The following is a 26,576-nucleotide window of genomic DNA, read 5'->3' on the forward strand; positions in this document are numbered from 1 at the left end:
AACGTCAATGGCTGGATGAAAGATGCAAGAGTCTGTCTGGATCCCAGAAACTCACTCACCTTTTATGCACACACACTGATTACAAGCAAACAGGTCACAGGTGAGGATGTTACCTTTAGTAGCCATTCAACCCCATTTGTGTCAACTTCTGTGCATGTTATCAGGCCAAAATCACCTGGGTATGTGAACTTTTCATCAGGGTCAATTGGATATTTTGGGTTGTCATTATGATTTAAAAAGAGAAAACACAGTAGTTTGACAATAAATGGCTTCTCCCAACCACTAACCATGAGTGGAGAAAACGTTTTGGTGTTATCATTCATATTCTCTGAAAAAAAGGCCAAGAAATCAAATATTTTGTAGGCGTATGTAAACTTTTGAGCACAACTGCACTTTTTAGGCAAATTGCTAAAATGGTCATTTTGAAAATGTCATGTTTAGAACACTTACTTGCAAAGTTCACACTTATGATCTGGGTAAGATTTGCATTTGAGCCCACACAACATTGCACTGAGTGTACTGAGTGTGACCTGCGTACTTTACATGAGCATGTCCTATGATGCTAAACATCAGTATTTGTACAGTTTAACGATGTGCAACCCACGCAAGCACAAGAAAGGCTGACAAGCAATTGGGGTGAACTGAAACAATGGACCACACAAAATTCACAGAATTTATGAGACAATATTACCTTCATAGATACTTATGATATGCGGATGGCTGAGTGATGACATTATTTCAATCTCTCGTCTGATGTGAACCATATCTTGTTCATCTCTTATTTTGTCCTTACGGATAGATTTTATGGCAACCTAGAATATTTAAAAGACTAAGCGTTACTTTGGGAACAGAAACAGATGTTAGGCAACAATTAGAACTGCTCAAAAATCAACACAGATGTAGTTTGCTGGCAATAAACACACAGCAAATGGATCAGACCAAACCTTAAAGACCTCCTCTAAGAATATTCCTCAAATGTGAATATTACCAAGAAATGATACCACATTTTATACTGACAAAACCACATCTAAACATACATCATGAAAGAGATGGAAGAATTCAGATCAGAAGGTTATATTATGCTTGGTAGTCATCCATGTCTGGGGTTATCTGATGATATAGTCTGCCATGACAATGTCCATAGACATGCAGTATATCAAAGGTATAAATGGATCAACCACACCAATTGATCTCTATTTGTTCACAATAAGGCTGGATTCACGTGTCTGTGACATATGGTTCTAGTACACATTATATTTGAGGCAGCTAAGTTTGGGTCAGGAAATGCGGTTGGTCGGGAAACCTCACAGAAAGTGAAACATGGACATGTGAATGAAGCCTAACAAGCATAGAGAAGGGCCTGTTCACGTAATAAACTCTTGCAGCAGTGGTATAAACCACTACTAAAGCTACAGCACTCACTTAACATTCTAGCATGCAAGGTATTTGTGTACTGTGAGTTAGAAGCCAGCATTGCTGTCTGCATTCTACACTTGACCATACAAGTCAGATGAATCTAAAGATTATGGTGGGCCAACCATCTACTGCACTATTTCACCCTGGTGCAACTTCTGGTGATGTGCACACTGATTTTTGGTAATGGCCTTTGGCTTGTATTCCACATGTGCCAAATGTGTTCTGTGACATCCACATTGTGACCTTTTTGTGGTCTCCTCCTCCTCATAGCAATCGCCGGGACGATCAGCTGAATAGACAGAGGCTGTAAGGCGGGGGACCTGGGTGACAGTCTGACACACGCAGTGCGCATGCCCAGGAATCCTAGCCCTGCACTGTGCATAATGCATAACACAGTGCGGGGCAGGGATTCCCGAGGTGGGTGGCCGCACTGCCAGCACAGGCGCAGTCTGCAAGCCTGGCTGGGACGTCAGACCGCCAGAGCTTACTGCGCCTGCCCCACAAAGATTTACACAGCGCAGGCACCGGTTTTGAAGAGAAAACAGCGCGGAGGGGTCGGCGCCGAAAGCCCCTGAAGATGTGAGTGACGGCAGAGTACCGTTCAAGCTGGGGATTGAGGACCCGCCTCCGTGGACAAAGATAGGTATTTTTGAAAAGTTTCAAAGCGCTTTATTTTAGTAATACATGAACACAAAACTAAAAAAGCCACCTTGTTAGAATGCAGCATTACTGCTGCACAAGGCGGCTCTTTTAGTTTATAACGGCTGGAGGAAGGTGACAGTGGCCCTTTAAGATCGAGGTGCGGTATATAAAAGGTTTGGCCGACCCATGACTGTTGGCTCAGATATATCGTATCTTTCATGTTGAGGCCACATTATTTGGCCAATTGCAGTGTGCAGGGCTTCCATCACCACGGATGGCAGAGCTGTCACACTCTGTTAAAAAGCCTTCGTTATTCAGAAAGGGTAACTATCCTGCAGCTGGGTGTCTAGCTGATTTGGGGTGATCTCCTAGATGTTTCAGAACCTGAGTCATAGCGATATATAATGTGAGTAGCCTCAAGTTTCCTCAACTATAAGTTACAAAGGAAAAGAGAAAGGTAAAATAAGGTAAGAAACAAGGCACTGACATCAATGGAATAACAGGCTGACAGGAGTAAGTTAAAATGATAAAATATTTCCAAGAACTATATTGTTTCTATTTAGCTTTCCTTTCATACATATGGTGGCAATCAACCTCCCATTGACAGAACAGGCAACTGAGACATTGGTAAATTCATCTTCTAGTAGCGAACAAACCTTAAATGCAACTTTTCACATAAAAGCTCCTGGTTTCAAGGCCATAAAAAGGATTAAAAGGCATTCCAGGACCCTTTCCAGCTCCTCTGTGAATGTTTGTTGAAAGCGTCTGCATTTCTCTGACCTTTATAGTAAGTAAAGAATGGCCAAATAGTTTTGTCACCTTGCTGATAGACTACTGCTATGTTCTAGTGATACAGTGTAAGGATGATACACTACGAAATTAAATAATAGGCATCAATTGAACCAAAGTGAAATGCAAAAACCACTGAACTATAAAGGACGAATTATGTGGCTCTACAAATCAAAGCTGAATATTCTATTTTACCGCTCTTAGAAAATTACATGCTCTAGTTGAAAGCCCGAGAAACAGATGGTGCAGACTTTAATAACCCAAGCTCCCTGAGGTGAGAATGAAGCCAAAGGCAGCACAACCCTTGCTAAAAAAGACTTTTTTTGACATTAGAGAAAATTAAACATTATTTGTACGACCTATTGGAACCATTTTTGTCTGAGGGCTTCAAAAAATGTCATTTTGTAGTGAAACTGTGAATCAAGATTAAACAAAAATGTTTTACGATAATTACAAATAGAAAACTAGAGGTGTTTAGAAGTTAAAGTCTGTGTTACCTCCGTTATGTCACCACTATATGTACGCTTGTCCGGCATCTCAAGGATATGTAATATATAGATACAAAATGGTTGATGATCTTATTTTAAGTTACTCATGAATTGCACGGCGAACAAGCCTCCTTACATTAGCATGCCAAAAACCGGTATGTCCCTCTCCACAATGAGGAACGTTACCCATGAAAACTGTAATTCAGCTTTTCTACAAATGCATATTGAAGGGACTGAAAATAACTTCCCCCCTGAGATTACTACTGTCAGTCCTATGTCAGATCTACCATATCCTACTTTTATCATTTCACAATGTGTCCCTGCAGCTACCACATGTGGCCATTCGCTCAATGGAGCTGCTCTCCTTCCCTCTCCCCCAGACAGGATGTCCCAGTCCAATTTCACTCAAACACAAAGTAAATTAATTACATCCAATGAATTAGATAAAAAAAACCTGGTGATATCAATTCACAAAACTCTCCTGCAAAGTGCAGAAACAGAAAACAAAATACGCGCCCTGATTAGGCACCAATGACTGGGTCCTATAGAAGATCCTCATCCCTACCGAACATGGTACAACGATGAATAATGGAGGTAGGGGTAGCAGGAAGAAGTTCATTGTTGCCTAATCGGGGGGAATGTTTGGTTTTCTGTTTCTGCACTTCATAGTATGTTTTCTATTTGAATATGGCTATAAAAAGGCATTGAAGAAAAATGTTTTCCACATTGTGCGTTTTTGTATTTTTTTTTTTGGATTGTGGATTTGGAGATACAATCGTCTATACACGACAGATTCCTAGAAAGTACAGTGAGGGTCTTTATATATTTTTGGATAATTGTACTTTTTAAACATTTTTTTGTTACATTTTTTTTTATTTTTCATGCAACAATCTGTATTTTGCAATTTTCACACTAGCCACTGGGGCCATTCAAGACTCCTACTTACTGATCTTTCAGAAAATGCACATATACCGGTACATTAGCAGCAATAGACTGAGTCAGATCCCATCTTTTGCATCAAAACATCTAATGAGCATGTGCAAAAGTCATTGTAAAGGGAGGAAAGGGCCAGGAAATTGTGAATAGTGGCTCCTGTGTTATCAGTTTTGTATACAGATGTTATCTGGCACTGTAATCTGATGATAATAAAACTACAGAGAAGAACATGAAATAGGAGTCTTAAAACAGTGTGAAAATTGTATGATTTTCTATCTATATTTAACTACTGATTATGATATGGAAAAAAATGAGTTTACTGACAAATGAGAATCTTGTAGAGCACACGTTTAACCCTAGACTGGAGCTTCAAAGGGGTTAATTGGCATGTTTTTCACGTGCAATAAAAACTGAATGAGTTTCATAAGTGATTTCAGAAAAAAAAGTTTCACTACTTTCTCCTATCTAACGGTGGTGATGGCAACAGAGTGCTTCCCAATTTTCTCATGGACCCATAGAGTTTCATTGCTGACTCTGATCCAACACTTGGATCAAAATTGGACATGTCTGCGTGATTTTCTGTGGACCACTCGGACATGCAAATGACCCCATTCACTATTTTAGGTGCAAGCGCTATCCAGGAAAAACACGGATAGGACAGTGTTTTACATACAGTAGGTCATTTCCATAGGGATGGCCAAAGAGGGAGTTTATATACTTCAATGTGTAATGAATCAGCTATTCTAATACGTAATCTATCACCTTACAGAGTTAGCGACATTTAATTAGCAATAAGTGGAGTTAGAATGGGCTAGCCTCCTGGGACACTGCCAAGATAAGTCTTATCGGAGCAAAGTTTCTTTTTGAAATATGTGTTTATATATGTCAATAATGGAATGTTTTCCAAGACAAATGGTGATGTTCCCAAACCTACAGCTGCACCAACATGTACGGCTGGGCAAGCAGGTACACGTTGAGAAAACCTATACAGGAGTTAATTATTTATTTATGGTCTTATCAGCCATCAAACAAGAAAAAAGTCACAAAAGCAAGTCTAAGGCACACAATAGAAAGTATACAAAGTATACAGAGACAAGTAAATATTTTGAAGAAGTTTGTTCTTCTCAGTATTGATGTATGACCATAGTTTTTTTCTAATGGCCTGGTTAACTTTCAATCCGTCTCGTATTAAAATGTGCAAATCACTTGAGCTACATTATTTACTATGTTTATTACTTCTTTCTAGAGAGATGCATAAAAAAGCATAAGAAATCATGCATCTGGATTTAAGGGCCCAGACAATGAGTCATTTGCTACAAAGATGTATTTATAAGTGCTTTCCAGGCTTATTACAGTGATGACTTGTCTGTGGGATACATATCAGATTGGTGGGGGACATATACCCAGCCCCCATTATCAGGTGTTTTCAGCTCCACCGGTGGGTGGATGTAAAGAGTAAGCCAAATAGCCCAGCTGCGTTCACAGTGTAGTGGCCGTTCCCGGGTACTGCAGCTCAGCTCCTATTCACTTCAATACTGTTTATATTGGCCACTGCCGAAGATAAAAACAGCTCATTGGTGGGGGCGCTAAGCATCGTGCCCCCACTAAACTGATATTGAATGTCCATCCATGAAAAGGACATCAATATAAGAAAAACCTGGAAAGTCCCCCTCAACTGGCACATACAGTAAATGGTTTGCGCCAACTTTTGTATGTAACTGAAGATGTGAAGATTCATGTACACTTTAGGGTCCCATCAACATGTGTATCAAGCATTTGGACAACAGTATTCATTATTTCCAGGCACATATCATAAGCCATGATAACCACCACATTAATCTTTTTTAGTTATCATTATCAACGCTTGGTTGCAAACTCTGTGTTCGTACCTTTAGGATGGACAAGTCTTGGGTAGGCTAATATGCGAATGCATTATTTATGTAAGTACAGTAACTTGTACAACTTGTAGTTCAATGAGGTTACAAGGTGAAGTTGTTCCATATTGTCTATGAGAAATATATGTCAAATGTATGTACTGGGTGAGAACTTCACCAAAATGGCATGTCTTATGGGATATTCTAGGTATATAGTACCTACGAAAAAGGTTTCCAGGGTGGAAAAGCATTGAACTTGTGACAGTCAAGTGTAACCACTGATGTGTGTGGGGAGTGTGAATGACAGCCATCTACAGTGCCATTTATAAGCTCCCTTCCAAAAACATCGATCTACAATACTCGCTAATAATAATGATACTTGCATGCTCACTTGCTGCTCTCCACTATTAGGAATCTGTATTCAATCTATCGGTGGTCACTAACATGTTAATTCCTCTTCCAAGATTGCCAACTTTTCCACAGAATAGAAACACAAGATTGGACTGGCCCTCGGAGGAACAGGGGAACCTCCTGGTGGGCCCCACCAGCCACTTACCCCTCAATATTAGCATTAGTTGCACCAATACATTTGATTCTTGATGTACAAACAAAAGCAGCATCTCATTGTTCATGTAAAGGACTACCTAACGTATTATTATATTATAGAGAGCAATGTAATATTTGCATGTAGCTTAGTGGGCCCCTAGAGTCAATGTTACTGATGGGCATTTGCCCCACCAGTCAGATACTGTAGATAGTAGAAGGAACGAAGAGCTAGCACTCGACTATTTACGGAGTTCGATGGTGCAAATGAACGGAGCCAGTGGACCCATCAACACTTGAAATGAAACAAAATCACTGCACTCATCCAGTTCAAATAAATTTTGCTGAAGTGAACATTTTATTTGGGATACGAACATGAAGACGAAACAATAGGGCAATTATTAACGTTTCGGCCACACGGTGGCCTTGATCACAATAAAGTGCCTTTGTGGTTGTTCGTTTCTGTCATAGGGTATTACGACGTTCTACTATATTCAAAAGTGAAGATGGCCAAGTTTTAACCCAAACTAGGGATGCAAGGCCTGTGCTCCAACAAAAGATTATCCGGGATGGTGTATATATGTCTCTGTGCCATCTACCATACACTGGGTCAGCTTACTTGCCCTTGTAACGTTTGGCCAGCAGGAACCGGAGAAAAATGAGATGTCAGCGTTGTGTGTACACACTTGCACAGGGTGGATGTGGCTGCTTAGCACAGTGGGGAACGCGACCCGCCTTCATCGCCAGGACACGGTCTGTGTCGGCACCTCCCACTTGACCACCAACGCCGGCTCCCGGGACTCGGGTCGCATTCCCCACTGCGCTGCCAATGGATATTTAAGCAGCCACATCCACCCTGTGCAAGTGTGTACACACAACGCTGACATCTCTTTTTTCTCCGGTTCCTGCTGGCCAAACGTTACACGGGCAAGTAAGCTAACCCAGTGTATGGTAGATGGTACAGAGACAATTATACACCATCCCGGATAATCTTTTGTTGGAGCACAGGCCTTGCATCCCTAGTTTGGGTTAAAACTTGGCCATCTCCACTTTTGAATGTAGTAGAACGTCGTAATACCCTATGACAGAAACGAACAACCACAAAGGCACTTTATTGTGATCAAGGCCACCGTGTGGCCGAAATGTTAATAATTGCCCTATTGTTTCGTCTTCATCTTCGTATCCCAAATAAAATGTTCACTTCAGCAAAATTTATTTGAACTGGATGAGTGCAGTGATTTTGTTTCATCTCCAGATACTGTAGATACACATCCAAATTAAAAAGCCATTTACTAAATAAACTGGCCACAGAGGAGGGCTCTTCTAACACATGGCATATACAGAAACTTTTCCACATACCTTATAAACCTGTCAGATAGCCACAGAAGAAAGTTATTATTAATGTTTTGCTTTAGTCTTGATATGGAGGGCTGCACTCTTACTTTCAAACATTTTTAATTTCAAGATATACAAGGGTATATTTGGCTTGTGGGTGAAACCTAAAGTGTGTGCCAGTTCCGAAGTGGGCTTCAAAGCCATTAGAGCATTTTAATGAGAGATGCTGGGCAGACAAAGGGAGGAGTGGGGAAAAACATTGCAACAAATAATCATCCAAGTTTGTACAGGCTTCTTATGGCAGTACATCACAAGACATATCCTTTAAACACTGTCATATTCCTGACCACATCCCAGCTAAATTGAAGATGAGATTTCCTTTCTATTCATGCATACAAAAAGCAAACGTTTGCCAGATGTTAGCTACACACATTAAGAACAAAAATATATTCTCTTTCCACTAAAAAAAAATCAGTTCAGCTGAAAGTATTTAGACATTTGACTACAATTTCCTTACATATCCCCCATCTGCTTGGAGATAAAACACTAAGTGTAAATGAAAAGGTATTTCTTGATTTATGATCTCTTAAGGATTTATGATCTTTTATGCAACGACAGCTCATAAAGTATCTGATCTCCTAAGGAAGGCAGTTCCAAAGAGGGACACATTTTTTTATTTGAAAGATTCAAACACGGAATTGGACATGACGGCTTGACAAGGCGAGAGCTATGTTACGACCAGCTCTGACACTGCCATCTATGTTGAAGAATATATGAGAATTATACTGCCAATTCTTTACATATATACAGTATTTTTTGCTCTTTTTAAGTCCCATTCAGAAGCCTATTAGAGAAATGCCAGTAACACTATACTTAAAGAGGGTGAGTAGGATGGGGGTGGGAGGCGGGGATGTGAGCCATGCAAACAACGATGGGACGGGGGGGGCAGCCGAGCCATGCGGGCCTGGGGGAGCCGAGCAATGCGGGACAGGGGGAGCCATGCACAATACGGGGGAGCCACATACCAGGACAGGGGGAGCCACATACCAGGACACGACGGGGGAGCCACATCCCAGGACAGGACAGGGGGAGCCACATACCAGGACATAACGAAGGAGCCACATACAAGGAAAGGACAGCCACATAACAAGACAGGATGGGCGAGCCACATACCAGGACAGGTGGAGCCATGCATAGCAGGACAGGACAGGGGGAGCTACACATAGCAGGACAGGGGGAGCCACACATAGCAGGACAGGGGGAGCCACATATAGCAGGACAGGACTGGGGGAGCCACGCATAGCAGGATAGGACAAGGGGAGCCACATACCAGGACAGGACGGGGGAGCCATTCATACCAGGACAGGGATGAGGGGACAATAAATACCTGGCTTATACTTGAGTCAATAAGCTTACCCAGTTTTCTGTGGCAAAAGTAGGTGCCTCAGCTTATACTCAGTTCTGCTTATACTTGTACTTAAAAAAAGAGCTAAGAAGTCTCTAAGGCATGCTGCATTTACCACTCTGGATGTGATGTGGGGACATGTGAAGCTATCACCACTCTGGATGTGATGTGGGGACATGTGAAGCTATCACCAATGTGGATGTGATGTGGGGACATGTGAAGCCCTATCATCACTGTGGATTTGATGTGGAGACATGTGAAGCAAGGAAAGAAAGGCAAAAACAAAAAACAAAATTTCTGGGGGTGTTGTATATCATAATACAGCACAGATTAGCTTAAAAAAATTACATGGATTTCACGGTCGGACAACCTTTTTATGCAAGTGACATTTAATGGAGAGTTTCCTTCTGTCATGAGATTTTCATGTGTAAATATAGTGCATAGGAAAAATGTCCTTTGGCTAGGGCACACCATGACTTGTAATGGAAAGGCATAAGATCGCAATCTTGTGTTATTACATTGTAACTAGCCATAGTGAATATCCTCTGCTTAGGATCTGCAAACTGAAACCTAACAACCCTGCTGGATTTCTGTGAGACCACATGAGCATTTCATGTAGCATCTGAGGACAGAGATTTCCAAAAATAATGTGTGTAAAACCAATCTATACATTATTTCAGAATGCCCACTTTATTATTTAAAAAAAATGTCATTTACAAAAAGCAATTAGATCACCGTGAGAAAAAATAAAAGAGCAGGTAAGTACTCGTATATGAACTTGGAATGGACTTAACTAAAACTAGCTCAGCTGTTTCTATTACTCCCATAGCCAAAAATGGAGAGAGATGCAGACATGCACAGCCATCCCAAAGATGGGAACCTAATCAAGCATTTATGCTCATAGTAGAAAATGGACAAGTTCAGGGATGGTGTATTTATTTTATTCTACTGTTTTAGCTGTTCATTGATTGGAAAATGTTTGTTTTAGTCATGGGACGCTGTCTTCTCCAAATACAAGGTCATTTATTAACGACAAAATGCAGGCATGCAAAGTATTTCTAGTTGTCCTACCTGCAGAAGAGATTATAGTCTTGCCCCAGTCTACTCAATGTTTACTGGATTGTCTACAAATCAGATAACTATCGTAACAAGGAAATGGACTATCAATTGAATATACTAGATATACACAAAAAAGCTAATCAATATAAAATATAATCTTCATAAAACAATGCAGACACACACAGGAAAATTAATTAAAGTTATAACATCCTACTAGACCTCTCACATGGAGGTTTCCACAACTCCTACGAAAGCCAATGAAGAGTCAATAAGTACAGCTGGTTCTTCATCAGGAATGGCATCTTCTTCTCTGTAACATCAAGTGGTTATAGCTGTTGGAGTCCATCAATCAAAGATGCCATCAAGTTAATCATTTGTTTAATGTCACACAGAGTTCTTTCAGCACGTCAGTTAAGCCCTCTATGTTCTTCTCTAGCAACATATGTCCCTAACACTTCACATATACTGTATTTAATGAGACCTAAAGTTCCCTGTTAGGTCTCAAGCACACAACAAAATCAATGATCAAAGCCTGAATGGTACACGCAGAACCGTTAAAGATCTTTATTATACAGCCATGGTGACATCATCTGCTGCATTAAACTGACCAAGTACATTCAATATTTTCATAGTTTTAATATTGAAAGTGGATCATTCCATCGACTTCAACATTTTACTTAACATGTTGATCCAGTGGAAGTCAAAAACCTCATGAGGCAGATGCTAATTGACCGATATTAGGTAAAAACTTAATTTCCAAATCCACATTCAGCAAGCAGACTAATTCCCAGGATCAGCGTCCCATAAGCTGAAATATTATATTTTTCAAGAAAGGTGACCAGGCCCTCCTTGAATGTTTTTAGTGACTCAGCCATTAAAGTATCATATGGCAGAGTGTTCTACAATGTTACTGCTTTAATAGTAAAGAATCCCCATCTGTGATAATGGCGATTCTTTCCTCTAGACATAGAGGGTCTCCCCTTGTCATCTTTGCAGGCATAGGAGTAAAAAGAAAATGAGAAAGATCACTGGATGGCTGACCCAAGAGCTATTTCTTCTGTAGACATACACATGCATGAGTTATTTGGCGGAACATGCCTGAGTTCTCAACAGGAAGAAGAGAGAAAACTGGTATCAGATCTTCCTTGCTTAGGCTATGTTCACATTGTATTTCGGCCACACTTGTAGCTCAGTTGGGGCCTCCGTCTGAAGATCTGAGACACAGGATCTGGATGAAACCCCCAAAGGAATCATTTACTATAACTCACTATAGACACTTTGTGATCCCTTGGTCCTGTGTTCCAACAGTGTTATTTTAGGATAGCACAAAAGCCTCATACAGAGCTACAGTAAATGTGCATGAGGTACATGGAGAAAACTACAGTCTAAATTAGCCTTATAAACTATAAACTATTAGTAGGATTTGAGCTCTAACCCAGACTAGTGAGATGTTTGAGAAATGCTTCATTTCCATAAAATTTGCAGAATATATCTTCTGATTTTATCCTATCATTACCCATCAGGGTGCTATACTATTTAGATTTTATATGAAAATGTCTGTGTTGTATACTTCATTTGTTTATGTGCATGACTTTGCATTCTGATAAAAAGCACGTAAAAGCATATACAAACATTCTATGAGATTCCATTTTCCATACAAGAAAAATAATCTTGGTCGCTATATACGCTGAATAAAATGAGAAACAATGACTCTGTTCCACACCAATGTCAAAACATGTCTAGATAGCTAGACTCTGGTAAGGGGAGCCAGTATCATGTCTGGCAACGAGCTCTTCAGGATATATATAGAGTGTGAATACTGCTATGTGTTAGATTTACTCTCATGTTGTTAAAACAACATCAAAAGCATCTCCGTCTCTACTAAACAAGGGAACATTAAAAAATGAGAACAAAAGTCATTCAGAGGAATTTCTAAACATCTCAGCACTAAGCAAAAATAATGACTTACAGGCATTAGAAGGTAAAAGTATTCTTCTGCTGAAAACCCATAAGAATATACAGGGTTATTCCCCCCAAAAACCCTGATAAATTTGATAGAGGTTAATTTGTCAGTTGCAGGTTTGACCATTGGGACTCACAATGAGATTGGGCTGACCATGGGGCCTCCCAGGGGCTGCACATTGGCAAAATTAGCATCCTCTACTCTATGGAAGGTGTGGGCAATTTATTTTCCCAAGGGGTCGCATAAGAGTCGAACGAATCAGGTGCAATTTAATTCTGCTCGTTATTATTTCTTATATTCATTTTTATCACTTAATATTGAACAGAATTAAGTCTGTTAACTGTATAATGCCCCTACACAGTCCCCTTGCACAGTATTATGCCCCCACAAAGCCGCCTTTGCACAATATTATGTGCCCACACAGCTCTCTTGTACAGTATGATGTCCCTACACAGTCCTTTTATATAGTATTATTTCTCCACACAGACCCCTTGCACAGTATTGTGGCCCAACAAAGCTCCCTTGCATAATATCATGCCTCCACACAGCCCCCTTGCACAGTTTTACGCCTCCAAATAGCCCCCCCATGCAGTATGATATCCCTACACAACCCCCCATATAGTATTATTTCCTCACACAACCAGATTACAAAATATTATGTCCTCACACAGCCCTCTTGCACAGTATTATGCCCCACACATAACCCCCTTACACAGTATAATGTCCCCAACAAACCCCCTTGAACAGTATTATGTCCCCAAACAGGCCCTTTGCACAATATGATGTCACCAAACAGCTCCCCATGCAGTATGATGTCCCTGCACACCGCCTCCTTGCACAGTTGTAAAACTGGTAAAAGAAAAAGTAGCAATAGCAAAGGATGGGGTAATGTAACAGAGAAGAAAATGCATTTATTGTCTAAGAAGCATCAGCACAACTATTCATAATAGCAGTTGTATTAGTATTGCCAAATGCAAGACTCAAATGGCCTCCTTTGCCTGCAGCAAGAGTGGAGGGCATTATGCCACAGAGGGCATTATGGAATATATAGCACATCATTCGCCTCTGTCACTGTAGGATGATGTTACCTCTGACAGTGACACTGTCAGTTTAAGTCAGTGTTCTGCACAATCCTCCACTGCCATAACACGTAATCTTTTACTAAGATGAAAGATGTCAGTTTTATGTTTGCATAGATTTGTTTCTATGGTGCATGGCTATGTGGGAACACTTATCCAGCAAAGAAAAAGAAAACAAAAAAATTTGTAGAACTCAGTTGCCTTATATCAATTAAAAATCGATGTTTACTTAATTCCAACAGGACATATAAGACTCTCCCTCATGCTTTGAAAAAAAAAATCATGTTCAACATGCTTTGCTGCAAGGGATGCTTTTATAACCCATTGGTATTAAAAAAAAAGAGCAAGTTTTTAATTGATGTTAGGCAACTGTGCATTGGAAATGTTCATGTAATCTTTCACACTGCAGACTTTCAATTCCGTTATCACACCTCTATCTGTTCTGCATCTGTCACGAATGTGTCAGGTCCCCTGGAATATTATCACGATGAGGAAGGTGCCTCACTAATAGGAGGTGCTCTGGAGAAGAAACAATTCAATATACAAAAAACTCCGGCACACTAAGAGTCCAAAAAGAATTTAACTATTTCATATATTTTTTATTATTCAAAATGGGATTTCCAAAAGTAAAGAAGATCGTTCTGTACACTTGAATAGGACATATACAATTTTTCAACGTTTCGGCTAACAAGCCTTTCTCAAGAGATGTCCGTCTGAAACACACATATATATAAAAAAGAATCAATCAATACAGAAACAATAATATTACCAAAGAAACAGGAAAATAACCCCATTCACACATCCTATGGAGTATAGCATAATCTTATATATATGAGATCAAAAAACAAAAAACAAAAACGTCATCCGACCGATTGGAAATTAGGAAGAGGCTACCGACTTCAGTATAAGAAATCCTTCTTATATGGATATACCGGGACGCTCAGAAAAAGCCACCAACATATGTAAACAATGAAAAAACGAAAAAGGATCAAGAAAAAGAGACTAAATCCCATTCTAAAAACGAAACATGCGTCATATCACCACATGACCGTATAAGTGAACCGATATTCTAGATACATCCCCACTAATAATCCATCACCACCATAAGTGAATATCAAATAAAAGACCATACTTGCTAATACGCAGAACTAGGCAGGGAAATCCACTGTAGAAAACAAACAAACAAAAAGATAATCTACAACGGGCACCTATATCCAATCTGTGGAGGGGCGCCAGAGAGAAGCGCCACAGGGAAAACCCCAGGATAATTACCTTGTCAGCGTGTCACCAATGAATATCACACCTGATGCGGATGACCGAGGAACCGTGACCGCTATGTGAGAGGCACGAGTGTGAAAGAACCGGCGTGCGAACGGCTTTTACCTTATCCGGTGTAGTAACTTCCGGTTTAAAGGTCCGAGCACAGACATGCGCCGTGAGATCGGGTGAAAGCCGAGGGGACCGAGTAGTGCCGGAAATTGCCGAAATAGTGCGCACGCGCTGGGGAGACCCCGCCCAGAAACTACATGCCGCTGGTATGCTGAAAGAAAAAAAGAAAGAAGAAAGGGGATAAATACACAATTGAGCGCTCTAAAATCTTAATTAGAGAAATACTATATGGGCACCTGTAAGAAAACAATCACAGGACTTAGTAAAATAAAATGAAATGTATATACATTTTTATCCAGGTTTACATTGTTACATATAGAAAAGTATATAACTGTTTATACAACACAGAGGAACTTCAACTTTTAGAAAATTAAGCACAGAAACGGAATCCATACAGAATGGTGAAAGTACTACAATTAATCACATATTCAAATCGGAATATAGAAACTTTATGTCCAAGTTAATTCCACTAATACGAAACCTCATATTCTCTATTTAAACCATTTGGAAATAATGTCTGCAACGTGTAAATCCAGAAGGATTCACGCTCTTTCAACTTTTTGATCCTGTCACCCCCCCTCCTAGATAAAGGCACATGGTCAATAACTTGATACCTTAATTGAGCTACCGTATGATTATTATGCAAAAAATGGGACGGAATGGGTAAGAGAGTTCTACCACAACGAATAGTGGATTTATGCTTAGAAATACGGTCTCGGACATGCTGGGTGGTCTCCCCAACATATCCGAGACCGCAAGGACACTTTATCAAATACACTACAAATGAAGAATTGCAGGTGAAATGGCCTCTGATAGGAAAACGTTTACCAGAACGAGGATGTGTAAAAGAATCACCCTTGGTTATATTTGAACATTGGTGGCAACCCAGACATGGGAAGGTACCATTCCGTGGTGAAGACAGGACCCTCTGTATAGATCCCTTACTGCTAGGTCCCACGTCTGCTCTAACTACGTAATCTTTAATATTGGAGCAACGTTTATTACAGATAATTGGATTAACATTAAATTCTTTCACCTGAGGATAAGCATTTTTTAGAATATCCCAATGTTGAAGGATGCACTTATTAATGAAAGAATTAAATGGATGAAACGTGCTCACAAAGGCCAACCTAGGCACCTTAGATGGTAAGTCGGGTCTAAACATCTCTCTAGTAGGTATAAGCACATGATCTGGGTAACCTCTAGCTCGAAATTTGGCATCCATCTCTTGATGTCTGAGATGACTGACCTCAGGATTGGACACAATCCTATTGACCCTATCGTGTTGGGACTTGGGAAGGGCTCTTTTGATGTGATGGGGGTGACAGCTCTCAAATTTCAAAAGACTATTCTTGTCTGTGGATTTTACATATAAATCTGTTTCAATATTCCTGTTATCATCAATATTGACTCTAGTATCCAAAAAATTCATGGAATTATGATCATATAACAATGAGAAAGTCAGGCCTGGTATACTCGAGTTAAGATCTGTATGAAACTGTAAAAGAGAATCAACGTCCCCTGTCCAAATGAGAAAAACGTCATCTATATATCGCCGCCAATAGGCTATATTCGACACAAAGTTAGAATGTGGGTAAACATATGTTATCTCAAACTGATCCATAAAAATATTCGCGTAAGGGGGTGCCATGTTGGACCCCATGGCAGTCCCTCTCTTCTGAATAAAGAATTGGTCTTCAAAGATAAAAAAATTACGAGTCAATACCATGGTGAGAAGGTCTTTACAGAATTTAAGTTGTAAATCAGAAAAAGTTGTGTGACGCGATAGAAAAGACATGACAGACTCAATCCCATCAGAATGTCGAATGCTGGTATATAGACTATTCACGTCCATGGTTACCAATAGACAATTAGACGGTAATTTTCTTACATTCTTAAGAGATATCAAAAAATCCGTCGTATCTTTAAGATAGGATTTTATCTTAGGTACCAAAGGCGATAAAATCTTTTCAAGTGTAATGGCTAGGGGGGACAATAATGATTCAGTAGAGGCAACGATGGGGCGCCCTGGGGGCTTAGATGGATGTTTATGAATCTTGGGGAGAGTATAGAAAACAGGGATAACCGGATATTGTTTAATCAGAAATTCTCCCAATTTAGTATCTATAATGCCCTTAGAGGTAGAGGCATTGTTTACATATGTTGGTGGCTTTTTCTGAGCGTCCCGGTATATCCATATAAGAAGGATTTCTTATACTGAAGTCGGTAGCCTCTTCCTAATTTCCTATCGGTCGGATGACGTTTTTGTTTTTTGTTTTTTGATCTCATATATATAAGATTATGCTATACTCCATAGGATGTGTGAATGGGGTTATTTTCCTGTTTCTTTGGTAATATTATTGTTTCTGTATTGATTGATTCTTTTTTATATATATGTGTGTTTCAGACGGACATCTCTTGAGAAAGGCTTGTTAGCCGAAACGTTGAAAAATTGTATATGTCCTATTCAAGTGTACAGAACGATCTTCTTTACTTTTGGAAATCCCATTTTGAATAATAAAAAATATATGAAATAGTTAAATTCTTTTTGGACTCTTAGTGTGCCGGAGTTTTTTGTATATTGAATTGTTTCTTCTCCAGAGCACCTCCTATTAGTGAGGCACCTTCCTCATCGTGATAATATTGTTATTTTTTGAAGGTAGCTCCTATTTGATTTAAATGTCTTTTTCTACCTTATCATATAACCAAGAGGAGGCTTCTAATATTGTCTCTCAAATTACCACATCTGGGACTTTTCTACATACTCCCTCTGAGGAATTACGGACCAGGGATTTTGAAAAGGATTTGAGACGACATACAGCTTTAGATCTGCACAGTATAACTTTGGCAGAGTATCACAAAGTCCAACGGATACCTAGAGGTCTCAGGGTCCCATTGAGACCCACCCTGTTCCAAGACAACTCAGAATATTGTGGTAAATTTGAGGCCATTTTAAATAAATGTTCCATGGACTTAATGGTTCTAACTATTGACTTTCTACAGAAAGAAATTACAGAATTGAATTCCAAGATCGTGTCAACGGAACAACAACTCAGGAGCACATCATCACCAGAGGACTTCAAGTCTCTTAAGGACAAAGTGGACAAATCTATATCCGATTTGCGTGAAAGTCTGCAAACTAGGAAACGGAATAAATTCTTGCGTGATACTGAGGACTATAGGAATAACCAAGTGTATAAATGGCAATTTTCCACTTACTCAAGGTATCGGAGACCGGTCAGACGGGACTACAGTCCATTTTCTACCAGCTCAGAAAGCGATTTTGGCTCTTCTCGTCCAGCTTTTTTAGAACAACGCCCAGGACGGGGACACAGAGGAAAACGAGGAGGGGGCAACGGACACGGACAAGAACAACGCAGAATGGCAACCAGGTCACAGGTACCGAAATCATCAATAACATTGTTTACAACATATCCTCAACATGCCTTTCTCCCGCCGAAATGACTGTGTTACAAAAAGGACTGAGTTTCTGTCCAGTCCCTCATTTCAATTCGTTTCAGTTGGATCAGGAGCTTCATCGTTTTTTTAGAAATGTTCGGCTTAAAGCTCATTTTTCGAAGATTTTGCCGGCCTCCGCTGTTTTACCTGATCAATCTAGTTCTGCTTTTACGTTGAATGACTTAAATTTACGGTTACGTAGTTCCTTTCAGCCTCCTCACGTTTATCATCCAGTAGAGACATATATAGAATTTGTCAAGAATGATGTAAAAAAAGTATTGGAATCCATACAGAGAGGTGATTATCATGTGAAACATAACCTTACTGTAGAAGAAAAGCAGGCCTTGTCATCTCTTAGAGACAATAGACAAATAATAATAAAACCGGCGGACAAGGGGGGTTCAATAGTGGTACTGGATCGGGATTATTATTTGGGGGAAATTCGGACGCAACTGAATGATTCAGATACGTACCATCCCATAAGTCATAACCCTACTTTAGAAATTAGTAAAGAGATTAAGGACTTGGTATCCTATTATACCTCTAAGGGCATTATAGATACTAAATTGGGAGAATTTCTGATTAAACAATATCCGGTTATCCCTGTTTTCTATACTCTCCCCAAGATTCATAAACATCCATCTAAGCCCCCAGGGCGCCCCATCGTTGCCTCTACTGAATCATTATTGTCCCCCCTAGCCATTACACTTGAAAAGATTTTATCGCCTTTGGTACCTAAGATAAAATCCTATCTTAAAGATACGACGGATTTTTTGATATCTCTTAAGAATGTAAGAAAATTACCGTCTAATTGTCTATTGGTAACCATGGACGTGAATAGTCTATATACCAGCATTCGACATTCTGATGGGATTGAGTCTGTCATGTCTTTTCTATCGCGTCACACAACTTTTTCTGATTTACAACTTAAATTCTGTAAAGACCTTCTCACCATGGTATTGACTCGTAATTTTTTTATCTTTGAAGACCAATTCTTTATTCAGAAGAGAGGGACTGCCATGGGGTCCAACATGGCACCCCCTTACGCGAATATTTTTATGGATCAGTTTGAGATAACATATGTTTACCCACATTCTAACTTTGTGTCGAATATAGCCTATTGGCGGCGATATATAGATGACGTTTTTCTCATTTGGACAGGGGACGTTGATTCTCTTTTACAGTTTCATACAGATCTTAACTCGAGTATACCAGGCCTGACTTTCTCATTGTTATATGATCATAATTCCATGAATTTTTTGGATACTAGAGTCAATATTGATGATAACAGGAATATTGAAACAGATTTATATGTAAAATCCACAGACAAGAATAGTCTTTTGAAATTTGAGAGCTGTCACCCCCATCACATCAAAAGAGCCCTTCCCAAGTCCCAACACGATAGGGTCAATAGGATTGTGTCCAATCCTGAGGTCAGTCATCTCAGACATCAAGAGATGGATGCCAAATTTCGAGCTAGAGGTTACCCAGATCATGTGCTTATACCTACTAGAGAGATGTTTAGACCCGACTTACCATCTAAGGTGCCTAGGTTGGCCTTTGTGAGCACGTTTCATCCATTTAATTCTTTCATTAATAAGTGCATCCTTCAACATTGGGATATTCTAAAAAATGCTTATCCTCAGGTGAAAGAATTTAATGTTAATCCAATTATCTGTAATAAACGTTGCTCCAATATTAAAGATTACGTAGTTAGAGCAGACGTGGGACCTAGCAGTAAGGGATCTATACAGAGGGTCCTGTCTTCACCACGGAATGGTACCTTCCCATGTCTGGGTTGCCACCAATGTTCAAATATAACCAAGGGTGATTCTTTTACACATCCTCGTTCTGGTAAACGTTTTCCTATCAGAGGCCATTTCACCTGCAATTCTTCATTTGTAGTGTATTTGATAAAGTGTCCTTGCGGTCTCGGATATGTTGGGGAGACCACCCAGCATGTCCGAGACCGTATTTCTAAGCATAAATCCACTATTCGTTGTGGTAGAACTCTCTTACCCATTCCGTCCCATTTTTTGCATAATAATCATACGGTAGCTCAATTAAGGTATCAAGTTATTGACCATGTGCCTTTATCTAGGAGGGGGGGTGACAGGATCAAAAAGTTGAAAGAGCGTGAATCCTTCTGGATTTACACGTTGCAGACATTATTTCCAAATGGTTTAAATAGAGAATATGAGGTTTCGTATTAGTGGAATTAACTTGGACATAAAGTTTCTATATTCCGATTTGAATATGTGATTAATTGTAGTACTTTCACCATTCTGTATGGATTCCGTTTCTGTGCTTAATTTTCTAAAAGTTGAAGTTCCTCTGTGTTGTATAAACAGTTATATACTTTTCTATATGTAACAATGTAAACCTGGATAAAAATGTATATACATTTCATTTTATTTTACTAAGTCCTGTGATTGTTTTCTTACAGGTGCCCATATAGTATTTCTCTAATTAAGATTTTAGAGCGCTCAATTGTGTATTTATCCCCTTTCTTCTTTCTTTTTTTCTTTCAGCATACCAGCGGCATGTAGTTTCTGGGCGGGGTCTCCCCAGCGCGTGCGCACTATTTCGGCAATTTCCGGCACTACTCGGTCCCCTCGGCTTTCACCCGATCTCACGGCGCATGTCTGTGCTCGGACCTTTAAACCGGAAGTTACTACACCGGATAAGGTAAAAGCCGTTCGCACGCCGGTTCTTTCACACTCGTGCCTCTCACATAGCGGTCACGGTTCCTCGGTCATCCGCATCAGGTGTGATATTCATTGGTGACACGCTGACAAGGTAATTATCCTGGGGTTTTCCCTGTGGCGCTTCTCTCTGGCGCCCCTCCACAGATTGGATATAGGTGCCCGTTGTAGATTATCTTTTTGTTTGTTTGTTTTCTACAGTGGATTTCCCTGCCTAGTTCTGCGTATTAGCAAGTATGGTCTTTTATTTGATATTCACTTATGGTGGTGATGGATTATTAGTGGGGATGTATCTAGAATATCGGTTCACTTATACGGTCATGTGGTGATATGACGCATGTTTCGTTTTTAGAATGGGATTTAGTCTCTTTTTCTTGATCCTTTTTCGTTTTTTCATTGTTTACATATGTTGGTGGCTTTTTCTGAGCGTCCCGGTATATCCATATAAGAAGGATTTCTTATACTGAAGTCGGTAGCCTCTTCCTAATTTCCAATCGGTCGGATGACGTTTTTGTTTTTTGTTTTTTGATCTCATATATATAAGATTATGCTATACTCCATAGGATGTGTGAATGGGGTTATTTTCCTGTTTCTTTGGTAATATTATTGTTTCTGTATTGATTGATTCTTTTTTATATATATGTGTGTTTCAGACGGACATCTCTTGAGAAAGGCTTGTTAGCCGAAACGTTGAAAAATTGTATATGTCCTATTCAAGTGTACAGAACGATCTTCTTTACTTTTGGAAATCCCATTTTGAATAATAAAAAATATATGAAATAGTTAAATTCTTTTTGGACTCTTAGTGTGCCGGAGTTTTTTGTATATTGAGGTCCCCTGGAAGACCTGAAGTAACGGTCACATCGGGTAATGAATCGCAGGTCTTCTTTAGAGATGGTGTGATTTGTGTCCCATATTAAATGGATTTAGTTTCTTCTGGTGCTGAAGAGATTAATGACCCTTTCTATGCTGGTAAGACACATGCAGCTCCATTTCAGCTGCTTCTGATCAGGTCATTACCTCTTCCTATATAAACTGGTCAGGCCTTCTAGTTCCTGCTGGTGAAAGCTAAGTGAATGAAGTAGAGTTGCTGTAGAAGTGTCCTGTGGTTTGCTGTAGTACGTGTGCTCATCTCCTGGTACCTGTTTCCATTTAGTTAATTCCTCCCTGTCCCTAGTGACCTCCCTATTGTTGGTTAGTGCTTTTGTATAAAAGAGGTTTTTTGCTATCCCCGTTTTGTCTGTGTCTTTCTTAGATTATATTTCTGCCCCATACCTCAAGGGGTGGGGGAGGGAACAGATCAGGGTTTAACAGGAGCATAGTAAGGTAAGAGACTCGGCCTCTCTACCTTAAAGTGTACCCCTGAGACAGGGATAGTTAGGGTCCCAGTTCCATGGACAATTTGAGGTCCCCCTTCATTACCAGAGACCATCACAATGTAACATCATCTTTATCCCCTAAATCGCAACACTTCATGGGGAGGGTGGTGGTGAAGGAGCTAAGGAAGATATTTCTTCTAGTTGACTCTAAGAGTTGAACAGTCAGCCTTTACACTCAGAAGACTTAGGGTCAGAGAAGGTGGAGAACACAATTCAAATGTCTAGCTGTGTTGACGGCTCTCAACTGTGGCGCTAGGGGCAGTGGCTTTGGTTGCCAAGGTGGCAGTAGCACCCTGTCAGGGCAAATCTAAAAGTGGAAAGTGGGTGGGGCACAGAGAACTCTGGACATTTCCCACACTGATGCAACAATCAGTCGAGTAATGGATGATGATGACTGTTTGGTGGACAAGACCTGGGAACCAGACTGGGGTGACAAAGAAGCCATTGGAGGAGGAGAGTGATGGTATCAACAACAAAGAGAGGAGCCTATGTTTGGAAAAAAATCTTCTGGGGGCTTCTTCTTCAGTCAGCTTGGGAGCAGGATACAACAACAGCTGCTGGTGGAGGGTGCTCAACACCACCTGAAAGAAGATTGTGGTGAGTCCCATGTGTAGACATCTTGGCTGTGAGAATTATTTTCCAAGTTCCTGGCAGTGTGCAGCCTCTGCAGGAGAAAAATACATCTTGGAAATCTAGGCTCGAATAGACTAGGAACTATGGCTTTCCATCAGCACATGAAGTGACATTACATGGGAAAAGCAAGCTGTTCCGCAATAAGAGCAAGGCTTATCTCTCTTTTAGCCAGGCCACCTCCTCAAATAGTGTCTGGTAGTGTCATCATTATTATCATCATCTTGCTCATCTATTGCTTTCCGTACTCAGCTATATGTGTGCCCAGGAAAGAAGCATACAATCATCCACTTGTGTGGAAACTCAAGTTATAATGTCTAAGTTCATCACAAGCACTGTTGTACCATGTAGATTGTACTGCTTTTTGCGAAATGATTGAATGTGCATAGCATTGCTCTGAAACACCTATCTGCCACTATTTCTTGAAGAAATAAATCCGTACTTTGTAATCTCATATGGTAGAGACCATGGGCTGCTTTTTGAATGGATGTTGTGCTGCTAGGTCTACTCCACCAAGACATCAGCAATTAAGGCTAGCGAATTTAAAGTGGTTTGTGTTAGGAGTCGAGTTTCCTCCGCTGCACAGGGGGAATCTCGATCCGTGTCTGCTGCGGTCTCCCATTCTGCTTCGGCCGCAGTGGGCTCTGCTCAGCATTGGCGTCGCTCCCAGCGTCTCGCTGGGACTGATTCTGTGCAAAGGGTTACTGCTGCCTTTTCCGGCTCTCCTGTTGTACCCTGCACTGATCTGCGGCGAGCGGGCTTTCCTGGGACTAAGTCCTTATTGGCACACACTGAGCATGCCCAGGGCAAGATCTCCCGTTGGAGATCGGGGGTCACATGCTCAGGTACTGCAGCACATCCCATTGGTCCTTTTGGCAGGTCCTGAAAGGGCAAAACTTCTGTAGCTGTTTCCTGTGCTGCAACTATATAAACTGCGCATGACCGCACGGCCATGCGCTAGTATTGTCTTGATAATATGTGTGTGTGTTGTGAGTGAGAGTCGCTCTTTAAAATACCCTCCCTATTGGATGACTGTTCGCGGAAGGTGTATGTTTGCTATCTAGTGCCCGACTTATCCAACAGCACGTTACACACATAACAGCGTCTAGTTGCTGTGACCGCCTGTACGGCGCCGTGCGCTTCCTCTGCGCTTTCCTTACCCAAGCCTGGGTGGTTAGTGGCGTCCGTCAGTGCGGCACTGCATGCACTCTCGTGCCTTTATATACTATTTTTATAGTTTCCTTACACACCCAGTTGCGGTGTTGTGCCAGCAAGTGGTCTAATCGGACTTCAATCCTGTGTTGGGGTTGTGTTCGCTGACTTCTTGCTCGCGTTCTATGTGCGGTACCGCGGTCCTGTGACTCAACAGGATCGCTTCCTTCACGCAGGGTGAAGTTAACCCGTGCGTGTATACTTATAGTACCGCCATATAGTCCGTCTTACTAGCAGCAGGGTTTTTACCTGCACGGTGGACCTCGGACTGCGAACGCACCTAGTTTCATATCTTCTATACTTGGTGCGTTCTGCCAGTCCTTAACATAATACTAGCGCCAAGGTCTGGCTAGTAATGACGGACGATCAGCGTTTACGGCGGTACATCCAGCAGCTGGAGGGAAGGTTGGCGGCTCTAGAGTATTCAACCTCAGCGGTGGATGTTACTGCTGTCGCTGTTCAGGCTGCAAGTGTGGCTGCAGCTACCTTGTCCACCGCCGCCCCTGTACCGACGCTATCTCGCCTCCCGCTACCATAGAAATTTTCTGGTGACAGTAAGTCCTGTAGGGGTTTCGTGAGTCAGTGCTCAATACATCTCGAGCTTCTGGCCTCTCGTTTCCCTACAGAGCGGGCTAAGGTGGGCTTTATCATATCCTTATTGTCGGACAGGGTGTTGCAGTGGGCTACGCCGCTGTGGGAGCGTGGCGATCATGTGGTGCAGAGTGCTCCGTTATTCCTGAGCACTCTGAAACAGGTCTTTTTAGGACCTCGTGTCACTCATGATACGGCGCTCCAACTGTTGGCATTGACTCAGGGTTCGTCCATGGTCAGCCTTTTTGCCGTCCACTTCCGCACTCTAGCATCTGAGCTGGAGTCTTCGGATAAAGCCCTTATCCCTACATTTTGGAGGGGGCTGGCTGACCACGTTAAGGACGCCCTGGCCACTAGGGAGATTCCCGCCACACTGGAAGAATTAATAACAGTATCTACTCGTATTGACCTCCGTTTTCACGAGCGGAGGTTAGAGTGAGCCCAGTGTAGGCAGAGGTTTCGGCTGGCTCCCACCTTCACCAAACCTTTGGAATCTCCAGTCCAGGCTCCTGAGCCCCATGAACCTAAGGTAGTGTCACGAGCGGGATCTAAGTCCCGGACCGCTCGTGCACCCCAGGTTTGCCATGTATGCCAACAGTCAGGACATCCTGCCACCAGATGTCATCAGCGGTCGAGGAAACGTCAGCGTCTAGTGGTAGTAGGTGGAGGTGCAATAGACACTGCGACGTTTGCCTCCAAATTGTCCTTTAAGGGGACAATTACTTTTGGCTCATCCTCCCACTCGGTAGAGCTCTGCGTGGATTCTGGGGCGGAGGGCAATTTTATGTCTTCTGCTTTCGCCCAACGTCACGCAATACCCCTGGTTATGCTACCTCAACCAGTAACGGTACGAGTGGTGAATGGGTCGACACTCCCCGCACAGATAACACATCAGACCATCCCTTTTACTCTGTCCATGTCACCATCCCATCAGGAGATTATATCTCTGCTCATCATTCCTGAGGGGACTGATGAGGTCCTGTTGGGGATACCTTGGTTACGGTACCACTCTCCTCACATCGAGTGGTCCTCAGGCAGAATTCTGGGATGGGGTGAATCATGTGGGGCTAGGTGTCACCGAGAGTGCGTTCAGGTTGCTACTACTGAGGTACCCACAGATCTATCCTCTCTCCCCAAGCAATATTGGTCTTACGCAGACGTGTTCTCCAAAAAGGCGGCGGGGACCCTTCCGCCCCATCGCCCCTATGACTGTCCTATCGATCTCTTGCCTGGTGCGGAGCCTCCCCGGGGTCGAGTTTATCCATTATCTCTCCCGGAGACGGAGGCCATGTCTCAGTACATTCAAGAGAATCTGGCAAGAGTGTTTATCAGGAAGTCAGTGTCACCTGCTGGGGCAGGGTTCTTCTTCGTGCAGAAGAAGAATGGGGAACTACGTCCATGCATAGACTACAGGGGTCTTAACGCTATCACCGTTAAGAACAAGTATCCTTTGCCCTTGATATCCGAGCTCTTCGATAGGCTTCGGGGAGCTAGAGTGTTTACTAAATTAGATCTGCGGGGTGCTTATAACCTGATTCGCATCCGTGAGGGGGACGAATGGAAAATGGCGTTTAACACCAGAGATGGGCACTATGAGTATCTGGTGATGCCCTTCGGGCTCTGTAATGCCCCAGCCGTTTTCCAAGACTTTGTCAATGACATCTTCCGGGATATGCTTTCCA

General features: G+C 41.5%; 1 protein-coding gene across 1 annotated transcript in view; it reads right to left on the minus strand.

Moving 5' to 3' along the window:
- NUAK1 (NUAK family kinase 1) overlaps nucleotides 1–26,576 on the minus strand; it is a 128,862-nt gene that overhangs the window by 41,032 nt on the left and 61,254 nt on the right. Inside the window, exon 2 of the mRNA XM_069764441.1 lies at nucleotides 692–812. Within this exon, the coding sequence (XP_069620542.1) occupies nucleotides 692–812 (121 nt within the window). The remainder of the gene's footprint in view (nucleotides 1–691; nucleotides 813–26,576) is intronic.

Source organism: Ranitomeya imitator, chromosome 4, assembly GCF_032444005.1.
Source record: "Ranitomeya imitator isolate aRanImi1 chromosome 4, aRanImi1.pri, whole genome shotgun sequence".
Classification (NCBI taxonomy): Eukaryota; Metazoa; Chordata; class Amphibia; order Anura; family Dendrobatidae; genus Ranitomeya; species Ranitomeya imitator.